The sequence below is a fragment of the Geotrypetes seraphini genome, chromosome 12, assembly GCF_902459505.1.
Source record: "Geotrypetes seraphini chromosome 12, aGeoSer1.1, whole genome shotgun sequence".
NCBI classification, from domain to species: domain Eukaryota; kingdom Metazoa; phylum Chordata; class Amphibia; order Gymnophiona; family Dermophiidae; genus Geotrypetes; species Geotrypetes seraphini.
This window is the reverse complement of record NC_047095.1, coordinates 94336603-94360528: the sequence shown is the minus strand read 5'-3', so window position 1 is coordinate 94360528 and position 23926 is coordinate 94336603. Positions and strand designations below refer to the sequence as shown.

At 43.2% G+C, this 23926-nt stretch overlaps 2 protein-coding genes across 3 annotated transcripts in view; one reads left to right on the top strand and one right to left on the bottom strand.

Moving 5' to 3' along the window:
• PRKAB2 (protein kinase AMP-activated non-catalytic subunit beta 2) overlaps positions 1 to 847 on the bottom strand; it is an 83668-nt gene extending 82821 nt beyond the window's left edge. The window contains exon 1 of the mRNA XM_033915818.1: positions 834 to 847. The gene's annotated coding sequence lies outside the window, so the exon portion shown is untranslated. The remainder of the gene's footprint in view (positions 1 to 833) is intronic.
• Positions 2 to 19143, top strand: SEC22B (SEC22 homolog B, vesicle trafficking protein). 2 transcript variants are annotated; one of them, XM_033915821.1, is made up of 5 exons: positions 2 to 226; positions 11743 to 11882; positions 12138 to 12298; positions 15783 to 15929; positions 17667 to 19143. In XM_033915821.1, the coding sequence occupies exons 1-5, from the start codon at positions 152 to 154 to the stop codon at positions 17819 to 17821; spliced, it is 678 nt and encodes a 225-aa protein (XP_033771712.1). In that variant the 5' UTR covers positions 2 to 151; the 3' UTR covers positions 17822 to 19143. The 2 variants fall into 2 exon arrangements, with proteins under 2 accessions (XP_033771712.1, XP_033771714.1); XM_033915823.1 differs by having other exon boundaries at positions 7 to 226; positions 11773 to 11882.
• The last annotated feature ends 4783 nt before the right edge of the window (positions 19144 to 23926 follow it).

Below are 23926 nucleotides of genomic sequence, written 5' to 3'. Positions count from 1 at the left end.
ACAACGGAAGCAGAAAGCAGGTTTTGACGTTCAGCGTGACGGGAAAAGGGCAGCAGTTTCCGGCCAACTCAGCGGGAGCACGCTAGGGACTTAGAGAGAGAACGGGAAAGGGAGTGAAGCGGGCCGACGCTGGGACTTCTCAGGTCTTACCATGGTGCTGTTAACGATGATCGCTCGGGTGGAAGACGGGCTCCCGCTGGCTGCGTCCATGCAGGAAGATGAGCAGGTAAGGCTTCTACGCTTGAACCCTGTCGCTTTCAGCTGGGCACGGGCTGGGCATATTTGGGGCAGGTAGAGAGAATGGGGTAAGAGGGAAGGAGGGAGGATGACAGGGGGTGGAGCAGGGATTGCTTACATGCTCTGTACCGTGTTACTGTAATCGCTTATCTCTGATTTAAGCTAACCATCTCTGACTTATTTATTGTAGCTCTTTCTGATCCGTAACTTCGAATCCAGCTTCTTGCTATCTAACCTTGGATTTAACGTTTTCTTTAACGACATTGCTATTTTATATGAGTGCAAACTGTTCTGCTCTTTTCACTAGTATTCTCATTCCTCTCTGATCGTGTTTTATTATCAAAACTCTTCAGGTTGTCCTAAACTTGGCTATTGCTAGTTTCCTGATCTCCTTTGCTCCACATTTTTAAGCATCACTGCATTTTCCCCTTGTCCTCATGGCTGTCAACATCCTTCCTTCTTTATGCGCCTTTCGTTGAGTCCTAAGTCTTATGTGGCCTAATTCTCAAAACTCACCGTGTATTTAACATGGACGCTAAACCAGTCCTAACTGGATCAACGTCCAAGTATTTTACCTGCCGATCAGAACTGCTCACCCTGGTCTTTTCCGTGCTTCCTAACAGCCTTCGATTGTTAGCACCTCCTAGCATGCAAATATAGTACAATGAGGTCATTAATATTAAAACGAGCACTTCAGGCGATTCTTGAATTTTTGTGCCTGCTTTTTATGGGCAAATATTTTCCAGCAGGATCTTAGCTGTTGTAGCAGCCTTACTTTCCTGTCAGTACCCGAGCGCTGATTGGCTCAGACAGACACTGACAGGAAGGTAAGGCTTGACAGCTCAGACCCCACCACAAAAAGTCTTCTGCCCACAAATTAAGAAAAAAATTCCCCCCCTCCTCCCCCAAGTCCTCCTTCCCACTGATTTCCCCATCCCCAGTACTAAAAAAAAACAAAACATCAACAGGAGGGATGCCCACTCCCTTCTGTTGCCAGGGTTCCCATTCTCCCATACCTTTAAATTGAAGGATGGCAGGAAGGATGTCCACTTGCTCTTGTTGGCAGGCCTTCCCTTTCCCACATCCTGGGATGCACTGGGAGGGGGCTGAAGGCTCTGATTGTCTCTAGTGCCTAAGGCCTATAGGTACAGGGGTTGTTGGAGAATCCCAGCGGCAGGAGGGAGTGGACATCCCTCCTGCCGATCGTGTACAGCAGGGGTGCCCACACTTTTGGGGCTTGCGAGCTACTTTTAAAATGACCAAGTCAAAATGATCTACCAACAATAAAATTAAAAAAAAATACTGTACGCATAGAATTGTCAATTATCATTCCTATTCCGGGGTTTTTTCAAAGAGGTCAAAGCAGATGACTCTATGCACTGTCACCTCAGTAATAACCATACAAAAATAGACAAATACCCACCCCCCTCCCTTTTTACTAAACCACGATAACAGTTTTTAGCTCAGGGAGCTGCGCTGAATGCCCAGCGCTGCTCTCGACACTCATAGGCTCCCTGCGCTAAAAACCTCTATTGCGGTTTAGTAAAAGGGGACCATATTGTAAAATATAGACAGCAGATATAAATTCAGACACATTTTGATCACTAAATTTAAAATAAAATCATTTTTCCTACCTTGTCTGGTGATTTCATGAGTCTCTGGTTGCACTTTCTTCTTCTGACTGTGCATCCAATCTTTCTTCCCTTCTTTTAGCCTGTTTGCTTCCTCTCCTCCTGACTTCATTCCCCACCCCAAACATTTTCTTCTTCTCTCCCTGCCCTCTCTTTCTTTCTCTCTTCATGCCCCTTTCTTTTTTTCTGTTTCTCTTCTTTCCTTCTGTCTCCCTGCCTGCCCTCTTTCTCCCTCCCTGCCCTCCCCCAAGCCACTGCCACTGCCGCCGGATAACAGGCCCCCAAAGCCGCCCGCCGCCGGCCAAACTCTCCTTGCTTCGGGCGCACCAGCATTCCTCTCCCCGACGTCAATTTTGCCTTCGGAGAGGAAGTTACGCTGGCCAGAACTTCCTCTCCGAGGCAGAATTGACGTCGGGGAGAGAAAGGCTGATCGGCCCAAGATCGACCTATTGGGAGAAATGCTGCCGGGTCCTGCCTTTGAGGAAACAGAAAGTAGGCAGGACCTGGCAGCAAGAAGAGCAAATCGCAAGCTTCACTGACCAGTCTCCCGCTTTAGCGCGCGAATGGGGCTCTAACATGTGCGTGCCAGCTTCCCTTCTCTCCCCCCCTCCTGACATAACTTCCGGTTTCAGAGGAAAGAGAAGGGAAGCCAGTACAAGCGCACGTTAGCCCCCGGAGCATAAATTCTCCAAGCCGTTTTTTTTTTTTTTTAAATGTTGAGCAGCGGAGGCAGCAGCATAATTCAGGAGCAGGCCAGTCAGGAGGGGAAAAAAGAGAAGGGAACCCGCTCTGCGATCGACTGGGGTCGCCTGAGCGAGCGACCTGTCGATCGCGATCGACGTGTTGGGCACCCCTGGTGTACAGTGTGTTAGAGGGCCGAGCAGCAGCTGGTGAGGAGGGGGGTGTTGCTCTCTCTGCCGGTCAATCAGCTGAGCCTGCAGGATTCAGGGAGACCTGCAGCTCAGTTGATCAGGGCAGGGAAAGTAGCCTTGGAGGGAGGAGAGCTTAGCGATTACTCTTCTGAGCAAGCACCAGACACAGTTCCTTTCCCAACGATTCTCCACACAAATAGCATGCATACAATATAAGATAACAATATTAAAGTCAATACCAACAAATTTACATATGCTCTGGAATTCAATGTGTTATGGTATAACAATGGCAAAATAAAATTATATGCATGCTATTTTGCTGAGATTCCCCAGTAAAAAAACAAATTGCTCCCACTATGGCATTTTTTTACCATGTGTTGGAGTTTTAGAGAATCTGTCCCTATGTTAACCTCTTAATACTTACATTCAGTAATTCTCTTGGCTTGAAGAAATGCTGTTTGAATGGTTTTCCTTGTTACGAACAGCTTGGTTCTATCAGTAATTCTGAAAGCAACTACTTTCTTCCTCCTTTCGCATGTAAACAAATATCTTGGGAGGAAATTGCCATGGTGAGTGGATTTGGCTTCTATAGATTTACAGAAACAAAGCTTTTTGGTTATGTGACAAATATTTGTAATTGACCAGAATTCTCATTTCTTCTACTGAAGTGCCTTGTGAGTTTGGGTAAGTTACTTCACTGCGCTCCTACATGCCTCAGGTGCAAACTTAAAGCTAGATTTACTATATCTTAATCTGTTAAATATGCATTATTGCACATTAATATTATTTAATTCATCTTGTTCAATCAAAGTTTTATAAATATCAGTAGGGCCCACTTACTAATAACATGCCTTAATTTGCACATAACACAGGTTAATAAAAAGAGTTCTTAGATTGTAAGATCAGTTTGTATTTGAAAAGGTAATTAAATCTAAAATCAGAATCCAGAAGAGACTTTCCATGGGCTATATAAAAATTTGTTTGTTGTGGATGAGCAAAGTTTGCTTAATTATATTTTTGTATGATACCAGATGGTCACTCAAGGAAACATTGCCTACAGAATCAAGCTATAAATATGAATACATTTCTCAGGTTAGAATGGAAAAAAAAAGGAATAAGAAAATCCAGTGATCTGGTTTGGGAAGATATGAAATTTTACAGTCTAAATAGCTGACATCAGAACACAGTAAACCCAGCATAGTGTTTCCTGTGTGTCTCCTTAATTTAAATAGGCCTTATGAGCATGCTTTCATTGGAGGGGGCATCACCAAAGCAGATCTTCTGTTGTATTGTTTTACATACCATTCATCCTCCTATGCTGCTCATTGCATCCTTCTCCAGCTTCCTTTGTGTGGGTACTTTGGAAGGAGATTCAGTAATTTAATTTGCCTTGTTCATTGGAATAACCTTGGATGATACTGTTGGAGTCAATAGCAGGAGTAGAAAATTCCCAAGTACCTGAAATTTGGTGCATCGCCTGGGTCTAAGTCAGAGACAACTTTTTAAATATTTTTGTAAATTTAATTCTAGTGCAACAGGAATATCAGTCTTGACCAATGGGTATTTACCATCCTATACTGCGAAGACTGTAAAAAGCCTAATGTTCTTCAGCTCCTCCTCCTACCACTCTGGTCTATTCTAGATTATCTCTGGCTGCAAGAAGATACAGACTCTCAGGGCACAGGTCTATAGCTCTCAGGTACATGCTTTCTGCTTGATTGGCCTTTGATGTATGAAGCTGATTTTAAACTACAGAAGCCAGCTTAGCTCCTTGAGGGTCTAGGCGAATGTGCACAGGGGCTTCTTCGCATGAAAGACGTGGGGTCCCCTAGTCTAAGCCATGCTCAAGTGTCGGGCACCCAGGTAGCACAGGATTTGGACAAAGATGGTTCAGAGTCCATGCCACTGCTTTCTCAGTCAAGATCCTCGGTGCTTGGAGATTCAGCATCTCAGCTTGGTGAGCTAGACCACAGTCAGTTGGTAGCCCTGGATGTTGGAGAGGACCTAATGGTGCACAGGTTGTTCAAGCCATCTACTCTGCAGGGAATCATTACAGCTGGAGTCACCCCAGACCTCTGCTTGCTTATGAGCAGCTTAAAGGCACAAGTGACATACTTTCCTTCACGTCCACATATTACCAAGTCGCTAACTGACCACTGGGAAGTCCCTAAAGGTAGCCAAGTCTACAATAAAAGTCTATCAAATAGAAGCTGAGTTCCAGCAACTGTTTAATATGCCAAAGGTGGATTCCCTAGTAACGCAAGTTACTAAATGTACCTCCCTTCCCAGTAAAGCTGGAGTGGTTCTGAAGGACTCCCAGGATCACATACTGTACTTTGTCATTAAGAGATAATTTGAGACCATGGTGCTAGGTCTAAAAGCGGCAGCAGTGGCATCATTTGTCCCCCAAGCATGCTAAAGCTCAGCCAGGTGGGAAACCTGGATGACAGCAGTAACCAGTCCTTCTGGCAAGGGTTGATTACATTGGAAGCGCTGTATGACCTTTTTAAGGTCTTGGGTAAGGTCTCGGCATATGTCATCTCCACCTGCAGAATACTCTGGATCAGGCAATGGGCAGGAGATTCAGCCTCTAAGGTAACATTGAACAAACTCCCTTTTTAAAGGGCAATTACTCTTTGGCAAGGGTCTTAATGATCTGATGGCCAGTGTGGCAGATCGTAAGCCAAAGTCCTTACCGGACAGCAGACCTCATGAGGGTTCAGTCAGGGAAATTTTCATGGCCCAAGGCATATTTGACAATACATGGGAGCATTGGCTTTCCAGAGAGCATTCCAATGCCCGAGGTGGAGGTCCAGATCCCGCTCCACTGTAGCCTCCCCAAAAAGTAGCAATGATTGCCAAGCCTGTAGCCCCCCCCTTTGAATGGAGAGTAGGCTGGCAGAGTTTTCATATGGGTGAATTCTGATCTCTTCAGACCGCTGGGTGATGTCATTCTGGAGTGGTACAAGCTAGAATTCTTTCAACTCCTTCTGGATCTCTTCGTAAATTTTTCTGCAGAAAAGCTGGACAAAGCAGCCAGAGTTCTGGCAACGGCATAGACAGAGGCTTAGAGATCTAGGAACTATAGAGGTTATACCAGAAGGCAATTTGGGCTCAGGCAGGTAACTAAATATACTTTATCTTGCCCAAAAGAAACTCAGATGACCGGAGATCAATCCTCGATCTGAAGTCAGTCAGTGCAGCCCTCAAGATCCCCTGCTTCTGCATGGAAACAGACTGGTCAGTCATTGCATCAGTGGCGCTGGGGGAATTCATTGCCTCCCTAGATCTGACAGATTCTTATATGCATATTCCCATCTTCCTTGCTCACAGAAAGTTCTTGAGGTTTCATGTACTAGAACGTAATCTGCTCTTCCATTTGGACTAGCACCATTTACCTTCACCAAGATAATGGTTGTGGTAGCAGCGCACTTCCACAAAGCGGGGATAAATGTGCACCCTTACCTGGATGATTGGCTAATAAGGACACCATCTGAGGCACAGGGAAAAGCAGGGGTGGCCCAAGTGGTCTAGCTTCTGTAGAGCCTAGGCTGGGTGATAAACTTCAAAAAGAGTCACTTGGCTCCAACACAGTCTTTGGAATACCTGGGAATGCTTCTCAATACAGATTAGAACAGGGTCTTTCTTCTGGAAGCATGCAGAGCAAAACTCGGGAATCTGGTAGTAAAGGACAAGCCAACTCCGATGGTATGGCATTATCTTCAGTTGCTGGGGTCTATGGCAGCAAGAGCGCATTTATGCCCTCTACAATAGCCACTGAATTTAGTGCTGCCTTGAACACATGCAGCTCTGCGCAGCCTGGACTGGTGGCTATCCCAAGGAATGTCTCTGCGCATAACCACATGGAAGATGCTAGCCCATTACCAAGGGTGCTTGTTGCAAGGCCGGTGATCACCCTCACAGAGGGGTTGGCCAATCAGCTGCTTGGAGCTAAGAGCGATCAGGCTAGCTCTTTGGGCACTGGAGAGCAAGGTGGTCCGTGTCTTCTCGGATAATGCCACAGGGTAGCCTACGTCAACCAGAAAGGAGGCACTAGTAGTGCATCGCTAAGTTCAAATGCTGTTCTGATGGGCTGAGGCCCATCTTATGGCTCTCTGAGTGGCATATGTAGCAGAAGTAGATGATGTGCAAGTGAATTTCCTGAGTCATTACACTTGATCCAGGAGAGTGGTCTCTGTTTCAGAAGGCTTTCGACAACATTTGTGATGACAGATGTTCAATCTCATGGCATCAGCCAGCAACAAGAAGGCCACTCGGTTCTTCAGTCAAAGATATGAGCCAGGAAGTGATGCCCTGGACGCTGTGATCCAGCCCTGGCCTCCAGCAGAGCTTCTGTATGCATTACCCCCATTGCTGATAAGACGGGTCCTCCAAAGGATAAGGACCCACAAGGGGCAAGTACCGTATAACCCGCACGTTATACACGATTTTACAATCCGAGCATAACCATGTACGTTATATGCGTGAGCGCGTTGTACAATTTTTTTTTTTACATAGTTCCCCCCCGACGTCCGATTCATCCCCCAGCCCTGAAAGCCTGATGCCCCACCCCGAAGGACCGCTCGCCCCCCCCCCCCCCAAAGGACCGCTCGCACCCCCCCCGATGTCCGATTCATCCCCCAGCCCCCCCCCGCACGGAGAAGCTGCCTACCGTTGGTTCCCGATGCCAGTGAGCCCTGCTGCTTCCTCTGCCGGCGGTCCCGCCCTTTCTCTGAGCCCTGCGCTGCTTCCTCTGCTGGCGGTCCCTCCCTTTCTCTGACATCAGAGAAGGGGCGGGACCGCCGGCAGAGGAAGCAGCAGGGCTCACTGGCATCGGGAACCAACGGTAGGCAGCTTCTCTGTGCGGGGGGGCTGGGGGATGAATCGGACGTCGGGGTGGGGGTGAGAGCGGTCCTTCGGGGTGGGGGTACGAGCGGTCCTTCGGGGTGGAGGTGCGAGCGATCCTTCAGTGTGGGGGGCCAGCGGTCATTCGGGGTGGGGGGCCAGCGGTCCTTCGGGGTGGGGCATCAGGCTTTCAGGGTGGGGACAGGACTTTTAGGGGGGACAGGACTTCAAGGGGGACAGGCAGACCTTCAAGGGGGGACGGCAGAAGGATATTTAAATTCATGGAGCAGCATACGCGGTATACGCGTGTGCGCGCTATATAATAATTTGTTTACATAAATTTAGGTTTCCCACGCGCTATACCCGTGTACACGTTTTACACGGGTGCGCGGTATATGTGTGAAAATACGGTAATTCTGGTTTTCCTGGACTAGCCAAGGTGGCCATTTCATGCAGACCTGGTGCGTCTACAGAAAGGCAAGGGGCTCAGGCTTCCCTGTAATCTGGAACTCCTTTCATGAGTCCCAATTGCCCTGGAGGATCTAGACCACTTTGGTCTTACAGCTTGGCTATTCATGCTCCTGGGTGCAGCATGACACCCAGGAGCATGCCTTCAGCATCAAAGGCAACCATTTCAAGATGGATTTGACTAGCAATTTCTTTGGCCTATATCGGGAGTGGAAAACATTCTCCTTGGGAGTAAAAGCACACTCCATTAGAGGGGTGGCATTGTTGTGGGCAGAGGCTAGAGCTATCTCACCTGAAGAAATTTGTAGGGCAGCTACGTGGTCTCGCCGCCACACTTTTACCAAGTTATACAGGGTGGATGTAGCAGCCAGAAGGGATGCAGAGTTTGGTTCTGTGGTACTGGCAGCAGACTTACTTATCCCTCTTTAGGCACTGGAGACTGTTTTGGTATGTCCTATTGGTCAAGACTGATATTCCTGTTGCACTATAATTGAAGATTCAGTTCTTACTTTTGCTAATCGTCTTTCTTGTAAACAGAAATATCAGTCTTGATGCCCGCCTTGTCAGTTTTTTTAGCCTGCTTTCTGTGTCAGACATGTCTGGAGGATCAGACATTTACTTCCACTGCCTCTTAAGGTCAGAGTGGAGAAGAATTTATTACACAGCGGTGTAATTGAGTAACTTTTGAATTGTTGATGCAGGTTGCACACAAGTTTCATTTCACCTTGTTAAGCTTTGCAAAATGTGTTAATTAATACTGTTTTTATTAAGCAGAACAGGCTTGTATAATCTCGGGGAGTATCTCTGTGTCCCTTCTCTCTCTCTTTGTACCCACTCTAGAGCTGACTCACCGCTTTGATACAAACTGATGAAATCTAGCACAACCCAGAGTGGTAGGAGGAGGAGCTGAACAATGTGTAAATTATGCTCTCTACAGATTACGGAAACAAGACCGAAAGAAGATTGGCTCATTTGAAGTTTGGTGCTGGAGAAAGATTTTAGGTGTGCCATGGACCACCAGAAGAACTAACAAATCGATTCTGGAAGAGATCAAACTGGCTATGTCATTTGAAGCCCAAATGATAAAGTTACAACTGTCTTATTTTGGTCACACCATCGGAAGAGAGAGAGATCACTGGAGAAGGACATCATGTTTGGGAAGATCAAAGGAACCAGATGAAGAGAACGACCTTAAATCAGATGGCTGGACTCGTTGAAAACAACCATGGGGTTGACGCTAGAGAACCTTTCTGGAGTAGCACAAAACCGATTTCTTTTTAGGTCCACAATTCATCAAGTTGCTAGGACTTGAACACAAGTCGATGGTATCTAACAACAACACAGACTTCGCAGTAAAGAAGGGTAAATACCCTTGACCCTTGGTTAAAACTGATATTCCTGTTTATAAGAAAGAAGATTGGCAAAGGTAGGAATCTAATCTTCCATTAGATGTTTCATCAATTTAGGCCAAAGCAAATTACAGTATTCAACAAGAAAACCATAATGGTGATATTATTATTATTTAATATAATTTAGAATGTAAACCCCTGAGATCTGTAATATGGTGATGCGGTATAACAAATGATGATGAACGTAACATAACATAAATGAAGATATAGAGCAAATATGAATAACATGAAAAAGGGAGCAAAATATTTTCCTCCAGGTTTTTCAGTCCTCTCACATCACTGACACTACCAAACCCCCCCCCCCCAAAAAAAAATAATAATAAAAAAAAAATAATGGAACTTGAAGGGAGTTGCTGTGTTTCCAGAGATGCTTTTGCCTACACGGGAAAGGAACTGGGGAGAGATTAGAAGAAAATCCCCCAAATATATCAAAAAGCAAAGAAAGTTTCAAGAAGTAAAATCTTTGCCTTGATGCCCAAAAACTTGTCTATCGCTCAAGGCTTCTAAATATTTTTTTGCAGTTAAGTGATAGGTTTGTCTTTAAATCAAGATTTCCACTAACAAAGTCCTAGTGGCTTGGCACAGTGAGGATGCTGGATGCTGGCTAAACCCCAGGGAAGCATTTCTCTGGGAAATGCAGCAAGAGTTTGTAAGATTACCATCTCCTGAAGTTTCTGACTGGGAAATAGAGTGTACAAACTGCTTGTCTTCCTGCGTTAACTGAGATTCCGAATCCATGGTTGATGTTAAAGATGAGCTGGAATTCCTTTATAGGCAGTCCCCAGATTAAGATCGAGTTTCGTGTTTTAAACCGTTCTTAAGTTGACCATCACTCCTGGGCGAGCCGCGTGCAGGAGCCAGGGGCTGCAGCTTTGGGAAGTGCGACAGGGAAGAGAGTTGGCCAGAGGAGGTAAACATCCACAAGAGGCATAAATTTGGGACGCTGAACACAGGGAAAGACGAGGGGTGCATTGAGACACCGAAGAGAGGAGGAGGGTCACGTTTTTTGACAGGAAGAGAGGAAGAAGGGACACGTTGGCACAGGAAGGGAGAGGCAGGACCCCGGTTTGTAAGTACAAGTTTGACGCAAGTTGTGCTTTCTTAAACTGGGGACTGCCTGTATAGAGAACTGTAAGCCATTGTTTGTTGTTTTTTCCTCTAAATTTCTTTGAACTTTTTTAAGTTAAGGAGTTTGTTAAATGGTTCAGGGATTACATTCCATGGTGTGACAGAATTCTGGTGTGTCAGGGTATTGTATAGGTTAGTAATTGAAACTTGCACATGCAAAGCTGAAAGAGATTCAATATTGGTGGGGAGGGGAAGAAGCAGTGGTTTGGTGGATGCATTTGCTATAAAGGCTTTGCATTATAGAAAGCTAGTGGATGTGGACATCTGGTAGCTGAACAACTTTAAAAGCTTTTCATTTTCTTCATTTGTCTGTTATGGGCCCTAATAGAAGTAGGCTTTTGTGTGCTCTCGGTGATTGGCTGGCGCCCAGCTGAGCCAATAGTCTGTAGGTGGAGGAGGTGGTGAAGACAAATCTGGTTGTAGAACTCAAAAAGACTTGGGATATACACAGAGAATCTTTAAATGGCAAGAGAATAGAAACTTTAAATGTAGAGTGTGCTTCAGCTCCAAGCCAGTAGTGAAGTGACTTTTTTTTTTGTACTTTTGTAACCTATTTGGAATAGAAGTTATAATTCTAACCACCTGATTGGTTGGCACCATGTTGCCTTGTCAGAATGCTTGGGACACTTGCAGCTGATTGGTCAAATAGAAGCATTATGTTGCTTAATTAAAACTGTTGTCAGTCTATTTTGTTAAACTGATAACATAGATACTGTAGTTTCATTCCTTGTACTCTGGTATCTACTAGGACTTGGGGTTAAACTCTCTTGCTAGAGTGACCTTTGCTCTGTGACTTGTACAAAAGGAATTCTAATAGCAGAGAGAAACACATGGGGGAAGTTTTAGGGTCAGGAGACGTCTTAAATTCTTTTTAGTGCTGATAAAAGCCTATGTTTTTCACCACAGATTTGGCAGGTCTTCCCTTTTTATTCTGCTGAGCTGTTGTTGGTTTTTGGGGGGTTTTGTTGTTTTTTATTTTTTTTTTTTTTTTTAATAAGTAGTGGGAACTCTTTTCTCATTGGTGCATACTTTAGGATCAGAGATGGGGCTGTCCATTGGGCATGCACACAGAGATTGCTCTAGGATGTGGCAGTAAAATGGAGATACAGTATCTTGCTTTGGGGAAGATGTTTTTTATTTGTTTTGTCTCAGCTGTTACAGAGTAATTCTCTTTGCTACCAGTCAGGCCGTGACCTGCAGCAGTACCAAAGTCAAGCAAAGCAGCTCTTCCGGAAACTGAATGAACAGTCCCCCTCGAGGTGTACCTTGGAGGCTGGAGCCATGGCATTCCAGTGAGTACCACTCCAGCTGGGCATCCCATATATACATACTAGAAAATAATTACAAATATTCTGACCATAAGATGGTGACAGAATTAAGTTTGCAGTGGGGCAGGAAAGTAATTTACCCACTGCTTATTCCTCATAGTATGCCCTATAACCATAGTTACAGTTGTAGTCATATTTGTTTAAAACTGTTACCTTTCCTACCTCAGCGTTTTCATCTGCCTTGTTCTCTAATTCTCTTTTTGTGCTGTGTTGTTGCAGCTATATCATTGAGAACGGGGTGTGTTACCTGGTGCTGTGTGAAGCTTCCTTCCCCAAAAAGCTGGCGTATGCATACTTGGAGAATTTACAGACGGAGTTTGATGAGCAATATGGAAAAAAGGTTCTTACTGTAACCAGACCTTACTCATTCATTGAGTTTGGTAAGTTATTTCTGAAAGTGTGATATAACATGGCTATTGATACACAGGAGATCATCTGAGAGTGATATTGGAAGATCTAATGCCATAGTGAGGAAGATGAAACACAGAGTTCTCTCATTTAACTGCAGGTGAGCTTGGGGAAAGGGATGTGATGTGAGGCTCCTTTTTGTTTTCCTGCAGATGAGTTGAGTTCAGGAACATTGTCATACTTGGATAAACCGAAGGTACATCAAGCCAAGTATCCTGTTTCCAGCAGTGGCCAATCTAGGTTACAAGTACCTGTACTTGGCAAGATCCCAAAAGATAAAACACCCACAGTGGGAATCAAACCCACACCACTGAATTGAGGACACAGAGCCCTAACCCCTACACCCTTACCAGGAAGAGTGAGGGGATAGAGATGTGTGCCTGTTTAACAGAGTTTTGGTTGACTATTTGATCTAGGATTCTGTTGAAACATTTGATTTCTACAGAAAAAAAAATATCTGCAAAAGCTTATCTGGGCAAGTCACTTATCCTTCCATTGTCTTAGGTATAAAAAAACATAGATTGTGAGCCTACTAGGAACAGAGACAGTGTCGGCATACAATAAATGTAAACCGCTCTGGTTGTATCATAGAAAGGCAGTATATCAAATCCATGACTCTTTACCTTTTGATGCAAGAGTGGATACAAATGTACATTAGATCAAAGGGAGGTCATAAGGGGTTGACTGTGGATTGATTTTCCGAGCCCCATAGCAAGTCTGCACCTTTTTTTTGTGATGCTCATTTGCATCGGTAGAAAAATCTGTATTTGAAATTTGGGGGAAAGCTACAGAGAATGCCACAGAGTAGGACATTAGCTTCAGAATGTTGCACTGGCAGCTCTCATAATCTGTTCCTTATAGTCTAATAGATGTGCCAGAAAGGAAACATTTTCTTGCCTAATAACTAGGTGCCAATTGACCATATCCTTATATCTTCACTGCCTTCAGTTTCTTGTAGCAGCTGAGGGATAGATTTTGTTGTAAGAATTGGAAAATCCTATTGCAAAGTTTCTTCTAAAATTGCTGCAGTTTTGTATAAATTTTCTGCTTTTAGGGATTCATGAGTGAAGAATCATATTTTTATGTGGGGGGATGACCACAAATAGGGAGGTAAGAAGGAGGACAGAGGACATGGCAGAAGTTGGGATCCTGATGAGAGTGGGGAGGGACGAACTGGGAGCGAGAGGGGAAGAAAGGAAGATATGGGTTGGGGAAGAGGGGTATCCAGGTGAGAGTTATCCCTGTGCCTCCTCACAAACATTCAAATGCATGCACACATTACCCTGTTAATCCCCTGCACACACTGTTAGCTGCAGGAGGAAGGCGGCAGTGGCATGATTGGAACTGCTCAAAACACCAGCTGGGCCCCAGATAAGAGAAGGATGCTGCATTGCCATTATCCTTTTCCTCCTATTGGGGGATCAGCAGAAGAAATGAGACGTTCTCAGCTGATCGAGAACAGCAGTGACTCCTGCTGCTACCTTGTGAGTTCTTTTGTATTTTCTGATGATAAATGTACATAGACTATAGATTTACCCATTCACCCAGGATATAGGATAGATATCTATAGTATGATGCCAGCAGAATATTCAGCTCACACAGCTTCTGGTTACAAGTAGACAGTATTTGTGGCAGTCTCTTCTTGCACAGAGAGGGGCATGGAGGGCTGGGCTGCAGAGACATGCAGCTATATCTCCACAGTGCATAGATGGAATATCAGAGGAAAAAGCCAAAGAAAAGGGGGGAAAAAAGGTTCTAAAGAAATTCCACTTAAACCATACTAATGCATAGTGCAGTTATATTCTTGCTTTGTCCAGCTCCAAACAGGATAGAGCCTGAACAGGGCAACCAGTCAATTATGTACAAGTGCACAGAGTTTGGCAGGGTAAGATGCATTTAACAGAAAAAGGAATGTTTATTTTCTTCAGTTGCTAACTGATAACCCCCATCCCCTCCCCCTTTAAGGTTTCTGACTGAGGCAGAGGAATTCAGAGACAAAGGCCTAGATTCACTAAACCAACCAATCCTGTCCCAACGATCGCAAAACCAGTTTTACTGGTTTTGCTATCGTTCCCAGACCCGATTCACTAAAATGCTTCTGATCAAATCTCCTACCCGATACACCCATGCAAATGAGGGGAAATGGCATGCAAAAGTAGGATGACATTGATTCACTAAAACACCGATTGGGTTTGCTGATCCGAAATGAAGCGACTGCTGAGGACCAGTCGCTTCACTTCCTTACTTACTCTCCTGCCTTCTGTCCTTTAAAATCATGGGCTCGCAATGTGCTTCTAGCAGAATATATAAAAAATGAATTTTTCCTTTTTTATATATTCTGCAAAAAGTGCATTGCGAGCCCATGATTTTAACCCATACCGATGCCCCCCCCCCCCATGCCAATGCCCGCCCTCCGTGTGCCGATGCCCCCTGCCATCTCTAAATTATGGCAGGAGGGATTCCTACTCCCTCCTGCCATCGGTCATCCCCCCCGCTCCCCCAAAAAAACAAATGGCAGGAGGGATGCCGACTCCCTCCTGCCACTGCTTCATTACAGGTACGGGGAGGGGGGTAGGGAAGGGGTGTCTGGTGGCAGGAGGGAGTTGGTATCCCTCCTGCTGTTTGTTTTATTTTGGGGGGGGAGTCAGAAGTGGGAATCCCTCATGCCAAAATTTTGAAGCGGGCAGCAGGCATCGGCAGGGGGGGGACTTTTTTTTGGTTTGGGGAGATGGGGCACTTGGGAGGGAGTGGGGGGCTTTTAAAAAAAAAAATTTTAATCGGGTTATTTTGCATGTATAATACACACAAAATAACTGCCCTATTAAAAAAAAAAACAATTGAAAAGCCAGAAGCCCTGACAGCAGTAACAGGAGGCTGCTTCTCCTGTCATTACTGTCAGGGATCTGCCCCGACTCAATCGGTTTGAGTCAGGTGTTTGCATGCAAATGATTTGCACCTCCATGCAAATCATTTGCATGCAAAGAAGATAGTGAATCAGTCGCTGTTTTAAAATCAGCCAGGAATTGGCCAACAGCAATTGAATCGCTATCTTTAGTGAATCTAGGCCAAAGTTCAAACATGGGCATGTGAGATAAGAAAAAATATATGTGAGGTCTTGGATACCTAGGGAGAGGCCTCTGGAAAGCCTGATTCACAGCTCTTGTGTGTCCACCTTCCACTGACAAAAGCAGGTTTGTTCTATTCTGCATCAACACCTAAGTTCAACTAGCTACCACCTGCCCAGTCCTGTGCTTTTGTAGGAACCAACCAGTTTTGCAGCGACATGTGAGTTGCAGAACAAAGAACTGTGTTGCTCTTTCCTCCTATCCTTGGCAAGGGTTCTCTCAGAAAATGAGCCTCCAGACATTCTACCAAAATATAGATTACCTTGGGATCCAAGAAACTCAAATGACCAGCAAGTATTTAGCCTTACATTTTTTTTTCCTCTTGTTTCAGATACTTTTATCCAGAAAACCAAAAAATCATATGTAGACAGTCGAGCCCGGCGAAACTTGGGGTCCATCAATACAGAGTTAAAAGATGTGCAGAGGATTATGGTCGCCAATATCGAAGAGGTTTTGCTAAGGGGTGAAACATTATCAGGTAGGTGGGAAGGAAAAGGGAGGGTTCACTAGCCTCTTAAGTCCGCTCCCGTTCTTGTCTTTACCTTGCTTATTTTTTTTTTTTAAGGTCTCCACACACTAAAATTCACTTCAGCTTTATATCGAGGAAGAGTGTTATGCTTTTTATGTTTTGTTTTTCAGAATGTAGCACAAACGATTGCGAACTAACTTGTGAATGTTTGGCATATAAATTAAAAGAAATGAAACGTGGTGTACTTGGATTTCAGCAATTCTTTGTTACATCTTTGCTTAGGCTATTTATAAATTAGGGCCCATACCAAGAGTGCTCAAAGAGATCAAATGGTTAAACAGAAGTTGACATAGGAGAGTAGTAGATGTTTACAAGGAAAGGGCGTTACCAGTAGTGTGCCTCAGGCATCAGTCCTTGATCTAGTTCTTAACATTTTTTAACTGGTATTGCAGAAGAGTTGTAAGAAAAGGTTTGTCTTTATGCAAATATCACATCTGGAAAAAGGAACACGTCCTGAAATGTACAGAAAATATAAGGAGTGATTATCAAAATCTGAAGAATAGTCTTAGATTTTAACATTTAAATCTTAGCTGTCAAAATGCAGTGTTATGCATATGGGCTGCAAAAACCTAAGGGGGCAATATAGTATAGAGGGGTGAAGTACTTCTTGTTCACAGGAGGACAGAACCTGGAGGGTGATGGTAACAGATATTAAGGTGGCTACACAGGTAAGAAGGGCGATGGTAAAAAGCCAGGATACTTGATTGCATAGGGAATATGGTTGGTGGGAAAAAGTGCCTCTGTGTGTCTCTGGTGAGATCTCATTTTGAGAACTGTGTGCAATTATAGAGACTGCACCTTCAAAAAGATATAAACCAGAGTTGTCCAGAGGGTGGCTGCTTAAAATCCATCAGCAGTCTTCATCATAAAACGTAGAGGCAGAATGACCAGTCTTTGCTTAATTATGTTATTACTTTGGTAGTGTTGGTGGATTTAAATGGTTTTTTCAGTGTATGAGGTATAAAATGTTGTCTTTTGCATTTATTTTTTTTAAATTAGAAAGTATAAATCAAAAACTGAAAGAATTTATGCAAAAACCTAAATATTTAAATGTATACCATGAAGGAGAGGCAGGATAGGGAGATGGAATAGACTTTTAAAATGCATAGGAGCCAGTTCCCTGATTGAAAGGATGCTCTGGAACAAGGGGTCGTAGGATGAGGTTGAAAGGGGACAGACAAGAGAAATTTTAAGAAAAGTTTGTTATAGATTGTAAGTCGCTTTGAACCTTTTTAGGCATAATGTGACTCACAAATCTCAGATTAGATTAGAAAAGGTAGCAGACATGCCATCACCTGAATTCAGAACAATGTAGGAAAAGCACAGAGGATATCTCAGGGAAAGGAAGGGATTGTAGATATGGCAGCTGAGAGACCATAGAATCTATCCAGCCTGTTCAAATCATTTTCCTATTTCACTTTCTCTGCTTTTCTGCCTTTCATATATCTTCTATTAGCAGTTACAAATACCCTGGATTCTTTTTATTAATCTGGTTGTATGTAAATGATTGTAGACATAGACTTTTTCTACACCATTGTGTCTTATTCAGATTTTGTGTGTTTGAACTGCTTTCTGTAAATTTCTTATAATATTCAATAAAAACTAATGAACTTAAAAAAAAAAAAAAAAAAAAGAAGTATTGTATTATGAGTGCTGATTGTAATCCATCTGTTTAATTTTTAACAGCCCTTGATACCAAGGCCAACGACCTGTCAAGTTTGTCCAAGAAGTATCGCCAGGATGCAAAGTACTTAAACATGCGATCCACTTATGCCAAGGTTGCAGCTGTGGCAGTGTTTTTTGTTATGCTGATTGTGTATGTGAGATTCTGGTGGTTGTGAGCTGGCACAACCTTCAGCAGTCTCAGCTAGCAAGGGTTGGGTGTTGAAATCCAAGCAGGATTACCCCCTTCGAAGAGGCTCTGCTGACAGCCATGGGAGCCTGAGCACTGATGCAGACCTTACTTTAGACACTATTAACTGTAAGCAAATAGGGCATGGCTGGCTGAAGATTAATCGCACTCATTTCTTTAACTGGATACATCCAGCAACCATGATCTAGGCTTTGCCTTTCTATATTAGAAAACAAGCATATATTGTTTGCAGGCCTAATGGATGTAAAAACAGCCTGCATGGTATCTTCTATGGAGGCAGCCTTCTTAGAACATCCCTGCCTGCTGGTAACATCAGAAGTGAAGTAATGTGAAGAGACAGCTGGAGGTGAGGTGAGGGGGGGGGGATGAAAAGTTCTTCCACCGTACAAACTGCTTAGATTGTCCCTCTTGTATTATTACTAGTCTAATTTCATGAGGTGTAACTGAAGTCTCTGTTGAGCGTAAGAAAGGAGTGAATTTGTTTTAAGATTAGAATGTATGCAGTAGCTGAACAGCAAGAATTTATCTGTAGGCACCCACCTCAGGTTTGATCTGGAAAGGAATCTAGCTTCTGGTGTTTAATGACTGTTTTAGGGGTGAGTATTTGCACCCATAGGTTTAAGAATGCCTGTTGTGAGGTGAAAGTTAAAAATGTATGTCCTGGACACTTGAAAGTGCTTATGATCTATCCTAAATTAAGTGAGCATTTGCTTCTGTGAAGAATGAAGGAAAATTTGTTTTTCACACCTGCTATTGCTAAGGGAGGCTAGGCAGATTCTCTGTATACACAAAACTGACCCTATTAGCAGCTGTTAAGAAAAATACCACTCCAGTCAACTTAAAAGTTGTTGTGGAGCCCTGTTCCATTTTTATGTCCAGTAGCTGGAGATGCAGAGTTGACGCTTCTGTTTCGTATTTCAGTAAAATGTTTATTGCATTTTCAGTCTGTCTCATATTTAGAAGATGCTAAGCAGCGATTCCCCCTCTGCTTTCGGTCCACGTGAAGACTGACGTTGAGCAGCTCAATTTAAAAGCTGTTGTAAAATGATTAGTTGAGCCTTCAGTCTCTGTTCAGAGAGATTTTGAATGCTGGAGTCTGCTTTCCAAGCAGTTTCAGAAATGGTACTGTGCAGCACTGTTGATGCCGGAGTGGGGAACAAGGGCTGGAGCGCTCTCCCAGATTGCAGCCGTGTTATAGCAGATGTTAACCTAATCTGTAATTACATTGTTAAATGGCAGGTCTTAAGACTGAATGTAAATATTTAAATAAATATTTCTGGAAAAGAGTTATTTATGTGCCTTATTCCCCCTTCTAGGAGGGGAAATATCACCTATGCATGTATATTTTGTATAGATTCCCTTAGAATATGCTAGAAATGTCCTTTTTTCCTGCCTTAACAAGACCTAGACCAATGTAGCTGCTCGACTATACTACAGAGGGATGAGGACAAAAGCAGATGCCAATCTTAAATACAAGCAGTGCTGGTCTTCCTTGTGGATCCCCCTCAGCCTAACTCTACCACTTTTATATGCTTTTGTTTGCTAGGTTTTTTTTTCCAGCCAAAGCCTTACTGTCACTGGGGAGAGCCCTCCTCCCTTGAGTTATATTTAGAACTCCCATATTTATGCTTCTAAGTGCTAATTATGTTTCACAGAAACAGGATCATTTAAAAGGAAGCCTGTTCTGTAAAGCATTGCTGCTGTTCTAGCTTTGTATAGTCCAATGCATGCAGAGTTAAAATGAAGTCTGTACAAGCTGAGTACATTACTAGCTGCCTCTGATCATCTAATCTAATCATCATACTAAACTCTGGCCTTGGTAACATGGCTTTAACTGAACAGAAAATAAATTCTGGGTAGGATCATACTTTAAAAAACAAAACAACAAACCAAAAAACACATCTTAAGTAGAGCAAGCTTTGTGTAGGTAATGCACTGGATTTCTACCACCAAGCGTCAGGAAACAGCCTGCTAAAGGGGCCCAATTCATAGCATTATCCCAGAACAAGCAGGCAGCATAGTCTCACGCCCTGGATAACACCTGTTATGGTAAGTAACTGTGCTTTCCTGCTGTTGGCTATCACTGCTGAAACAGCCAGGAAAGAGAGAAAGTAACTCCAAAAGAAAGCATAGATTCTGCTGACCATAACGCCCAACTACAAAACATTCAGGAAAGAACTGAAAAACATACTATTTAAGAAATTTGTCAAATGATCTAACCAAACCATATCAACCATTCCCAGATCCCGACGCATACTATAGTTATCAACCTTGTAATCTCCCTGGGAATGCCCAGGCTAATTTCTTGTAAACCGCCTAGAACTGAAAGGTATTGACAGAATAGAAAGCATCAATGTAATATAATGTAGTACTAACCCCTCCCCAAGGTCATAGGAAAAGCACATTCTCCTAGCAGATGTTCAACATTTTAGAGGTAGTAAAACTTAAATATAGATACAGTATAATCTCGTTATAATGGACTTCAAGGGACCTGGCAAAACAGTCCGTTATATCCAGAGTCTGTTATATCCCGAGTTGCATTTTTTAAAAAAACTTTATTTAGGTCAACTTGCAACAACGTACAATCAGTGAACAACAGTCACTGCACAAGCATATCAGCAACATCGATAACAAAACTCAGCAAAACATTGGTATGGCACTAAATGATTGCAAAACCAGAACTAAAAGATGTTCTAAAGCAGTGTTTTTCAACCTTTTTACACCTATGGACCGGCGGAAATACAAGAATTATTCTGTGGACCGGCATCGGTCCGTGGACCGGCGGTTGAAGAACACTTGGCTAAGTCGTGGGCCAGACCCTGCCCATCTCTACCCAATCTCCACCCCAGACCCACCCCCATGTACTAATTGCACCTTGCACGTCCTGTGCCTCATCTGGAAGTCTTCCCTCTGACGTTGCAATGTCAGAGAGAAGGCTTCCGGTTCAGGCGCAGGATGCCCGTAGGAGCCACTGCCCGTGGCTTTGTGCACTAAATCAGTTAGGAAGAGGGAGCTGGCTCGAAGATAACGCCACATCGATTGCACTGTGGACCGGCGGTTGAAGAACACTGTTTTGGGCCTGATGCACATGCTGGTCCTGTGGACCAGCAGGAAATTTCTGTGGACCGGCACTGGCCCATGGACCGGTGGTTGAAGAACACTGTTCTAAAGCATTATGTCATACTGTCCAGGAAAGAAAAATAATCTGTCATTTTCTTCTGGGCTGCATTTCTTTCATATGTTTTTGTGATGTACACATTTTGATACTGTGTCACCGACATGCTACGCACCTTGTAGGCAGAGCATGCGAGTCTGTTATAGCCAAACAAAACTACAGCTAAAAGTGGCTCTGGGGACCAAATTGTTTGTCTTTTATATGCGAAATTCCATTATATGCGAGTCTGCTATATGCGGTGCTTTTCTGCATGTTCGTAAAGGCACACGGCCGGGACCAGCAGACCTCATCCACTATAGACGATATTCCATTATAATGAGGTTATACTGTAGCTCTTTGTGATGCTGGTAAAGTCACTTAACCTTCCATTGCCTGAGGTACAAACTTAGAAATACCATGGACAGGAAATACCCACTGTATCTGAATGTAACGTCTTGAACTACTACTGAAAATAGGGTGAGCTATATCCAAATAACCCAAATCACAATTTAAGGGCAGACTACCTCTATATACTCTTAACACTTCAAGCAGGACCACTGGTATAGCAAGGGTAAAAGGTGCACGTCACCATGCATGTGCCTTCTCCCCATACCTCTAACTCTTCGCTGGCATGATCAACATCTCCACCCTGTGGCTTGTGCTGACCTCGCTTCCTAGTCCCACACCCAGAAGTAACTTCAAAGGGAGAGCCGGGGCTATCAGACGGTAAAAAGGGACATGCCTTAGTGTCTTTCCAACCTGGCCTAGATGGATGGGTTATGTGCTCCTATCAGTAAGGGGAATAGAGGCCAAGAACTATAGATTTCGGGTGGAGCCTATACAGTTGTGAAAATAGGTTTACATGCCTGTGGCAGAATACGTAAGATGTGTACCATTTATAGAAAATAGGAGTGATCCTGCACAACAACATTATTTAAGGAATACTGGTCATCTAGAGCTGTTTCTCATAATAGAATTGTGTATCCCTTAGTGTGTGGTGCAGGAGTTAAAGCTACAGCCTCAGCACCCTGAGGTTGTGGGTTCAAATCCCTCACTGCTCTTTGTGACCCTGGGCAAGTCACTTAATCCCCTCATTGCCCCAGGCACACTAGCCCACTGGGACAGATAGGGAAATATGATAAAGTACCTGAATGTAAACCACTTAGGATAGAACATAACATACATAGAAAATGATAGCAAGTGGTATATAAGTAATAAAAATAAATAAATAAATCATAGTAACTAACTTCTCCGCAGTTGCTCCAACTTTGTGGAACGCTATGCCACCTCAATTCCATCTTGAAAATTTCCTCGACAAATTTAAAACTAAACTAAAAACATTCTTATTTCAAGATGCATATCACAGCCCTTAAATACTTCCTCTCCAACAGCCCATAAAACTTATCATCAACCGCTTTCAAGAAGCAATCCCCACTCCTGATGTTGTATCCCCACTCTTCCCCTGTTCTTTTTACTTTGTTTTAATGAATGTATTTATTGACTTCCCCTTCCCCTCTTTACCCTCAAGCCTAAGTTTGTATTTGTAAATTGTCCTTAATGTTCACTCTTCCCCCTCTTATAATTACTATACATACATATATATATATATATATATTTTTTTTTTTAACCTTTAAATTTTTTAGCATTGTCAGTATATTAAAACTAATAAAACTTGAAACTAGCTTAACTCGCACAGACTGCATTAGTTAAAAGTTTACATATCCTTGAAAGTTTGGGCTAATATACACTCAAGTTGAAATGCAATGAAGGTTAAGTATCCACACTTGTGCCTTGTTTGATTGTAATTATTGTTTCTGTATAAATATTGAGTTTCTTAGCTCTTGAGAAACCCTTATGCATTTCATCCAGTGCCACACTGACTTTGCTGGTTACTGAAAGTAGTTCAATATTTTATAAATCAGGAGGATATAAAAAGATTTAAAAATGCCATTCAGTACTGTCCAAGCTCTGCTTGAAAAGTGGAAAATATCAAACAAAACTTACCAGTTTAATGTTGTTCACTCTTAATATGTTCAAAAATATGTTGTGGTGGTAAACGCCTGTTTTATCAAACCAATCATAAACTGACCACATGGTCTATATGTATCATCCACAAATCACACAAAATTTCCACTGGAGTTAAATCATGGGGCTCAAAGATCAATCATTACTCTCAATCGATTTTATTTTGTTTTATTTTCTTTACATGTCACTACCTTATCGTGGTGAAATAGCCTCAGAATTTGGAACTGTGCTCATGTCGCAGGTAAAGGCCTCAGAGACCCCCATGCCATAGTTAGTTGGGTGCCATCGACTCATGCTCAAAAGAGATCGGTTTTGTGCTAGTCTAGTAAGGTTCTCAAGTGTCATCCCCATGGTTGTTTTCAACATGTTGAGCCATCTGATTGCAGGTCGCCCTCTTTCCCTGGTTCCTTCAATCTTCCCAAATATAAAGTCCTTCTCCAGTGATCTTTCTCTTCTTGACAGTGTGACCAAAATAAGCCATACATCTCCCATATTGTGTATGCAACTACCCTTTATCTAATAACTGGATCAGCATTAGCCAAAAACCTGTCTCGTGCAAAGTTTTATTTATTTTTTCTCTTTTACATTTAATATTTTTCATTCTAAGCAGTGAAACAAAATTCTAAAGGGGTTTCATGGGGTAGAGGTTTTGATCAGTGATAAAACTGATCCACTCTTTAGGCAAAGGTTAGTTCCACTCACATTATGAAATGTGTATTGCCTGGGATCTCTGAGGTCTTTTTCATCCAGCATGTAATTTTTGAATAAATTATTAAGAATGAGCTATATTAACCTGTCAGATTTGTTGTTTATTTGAATACTTTTGATGGGTTCCCCTAAATCATGGGTAGGTGAACTCTGATCCTCGAGAGCCGTATATCCAGGATTTCCCCA

Bases quoted from the DNA above. Each gene is read 5' to 3' on its own strand.
- SEC22B (XM_033915821.1), top strand. From the start codon at position 152: ATGGTGCTGTTAACGATGATCGCTCGGGTGGAAGACGGGCTCCCGCTG. The intron at 11,883-12,137 runs GTGAGTACCACT...GTGTTGTTGCAG, and splicing joins GCTGGAGCCATGGCATTCCA to CTATATCATTGAGAACGGGG. The intron at 12,299-15,782 runs GTAAGTTATTTC...CTCTTGTTTCAG, and splicing joins TTACTCATTCATTGAGTTTG to ATACTTTTATCCAGAAAACC.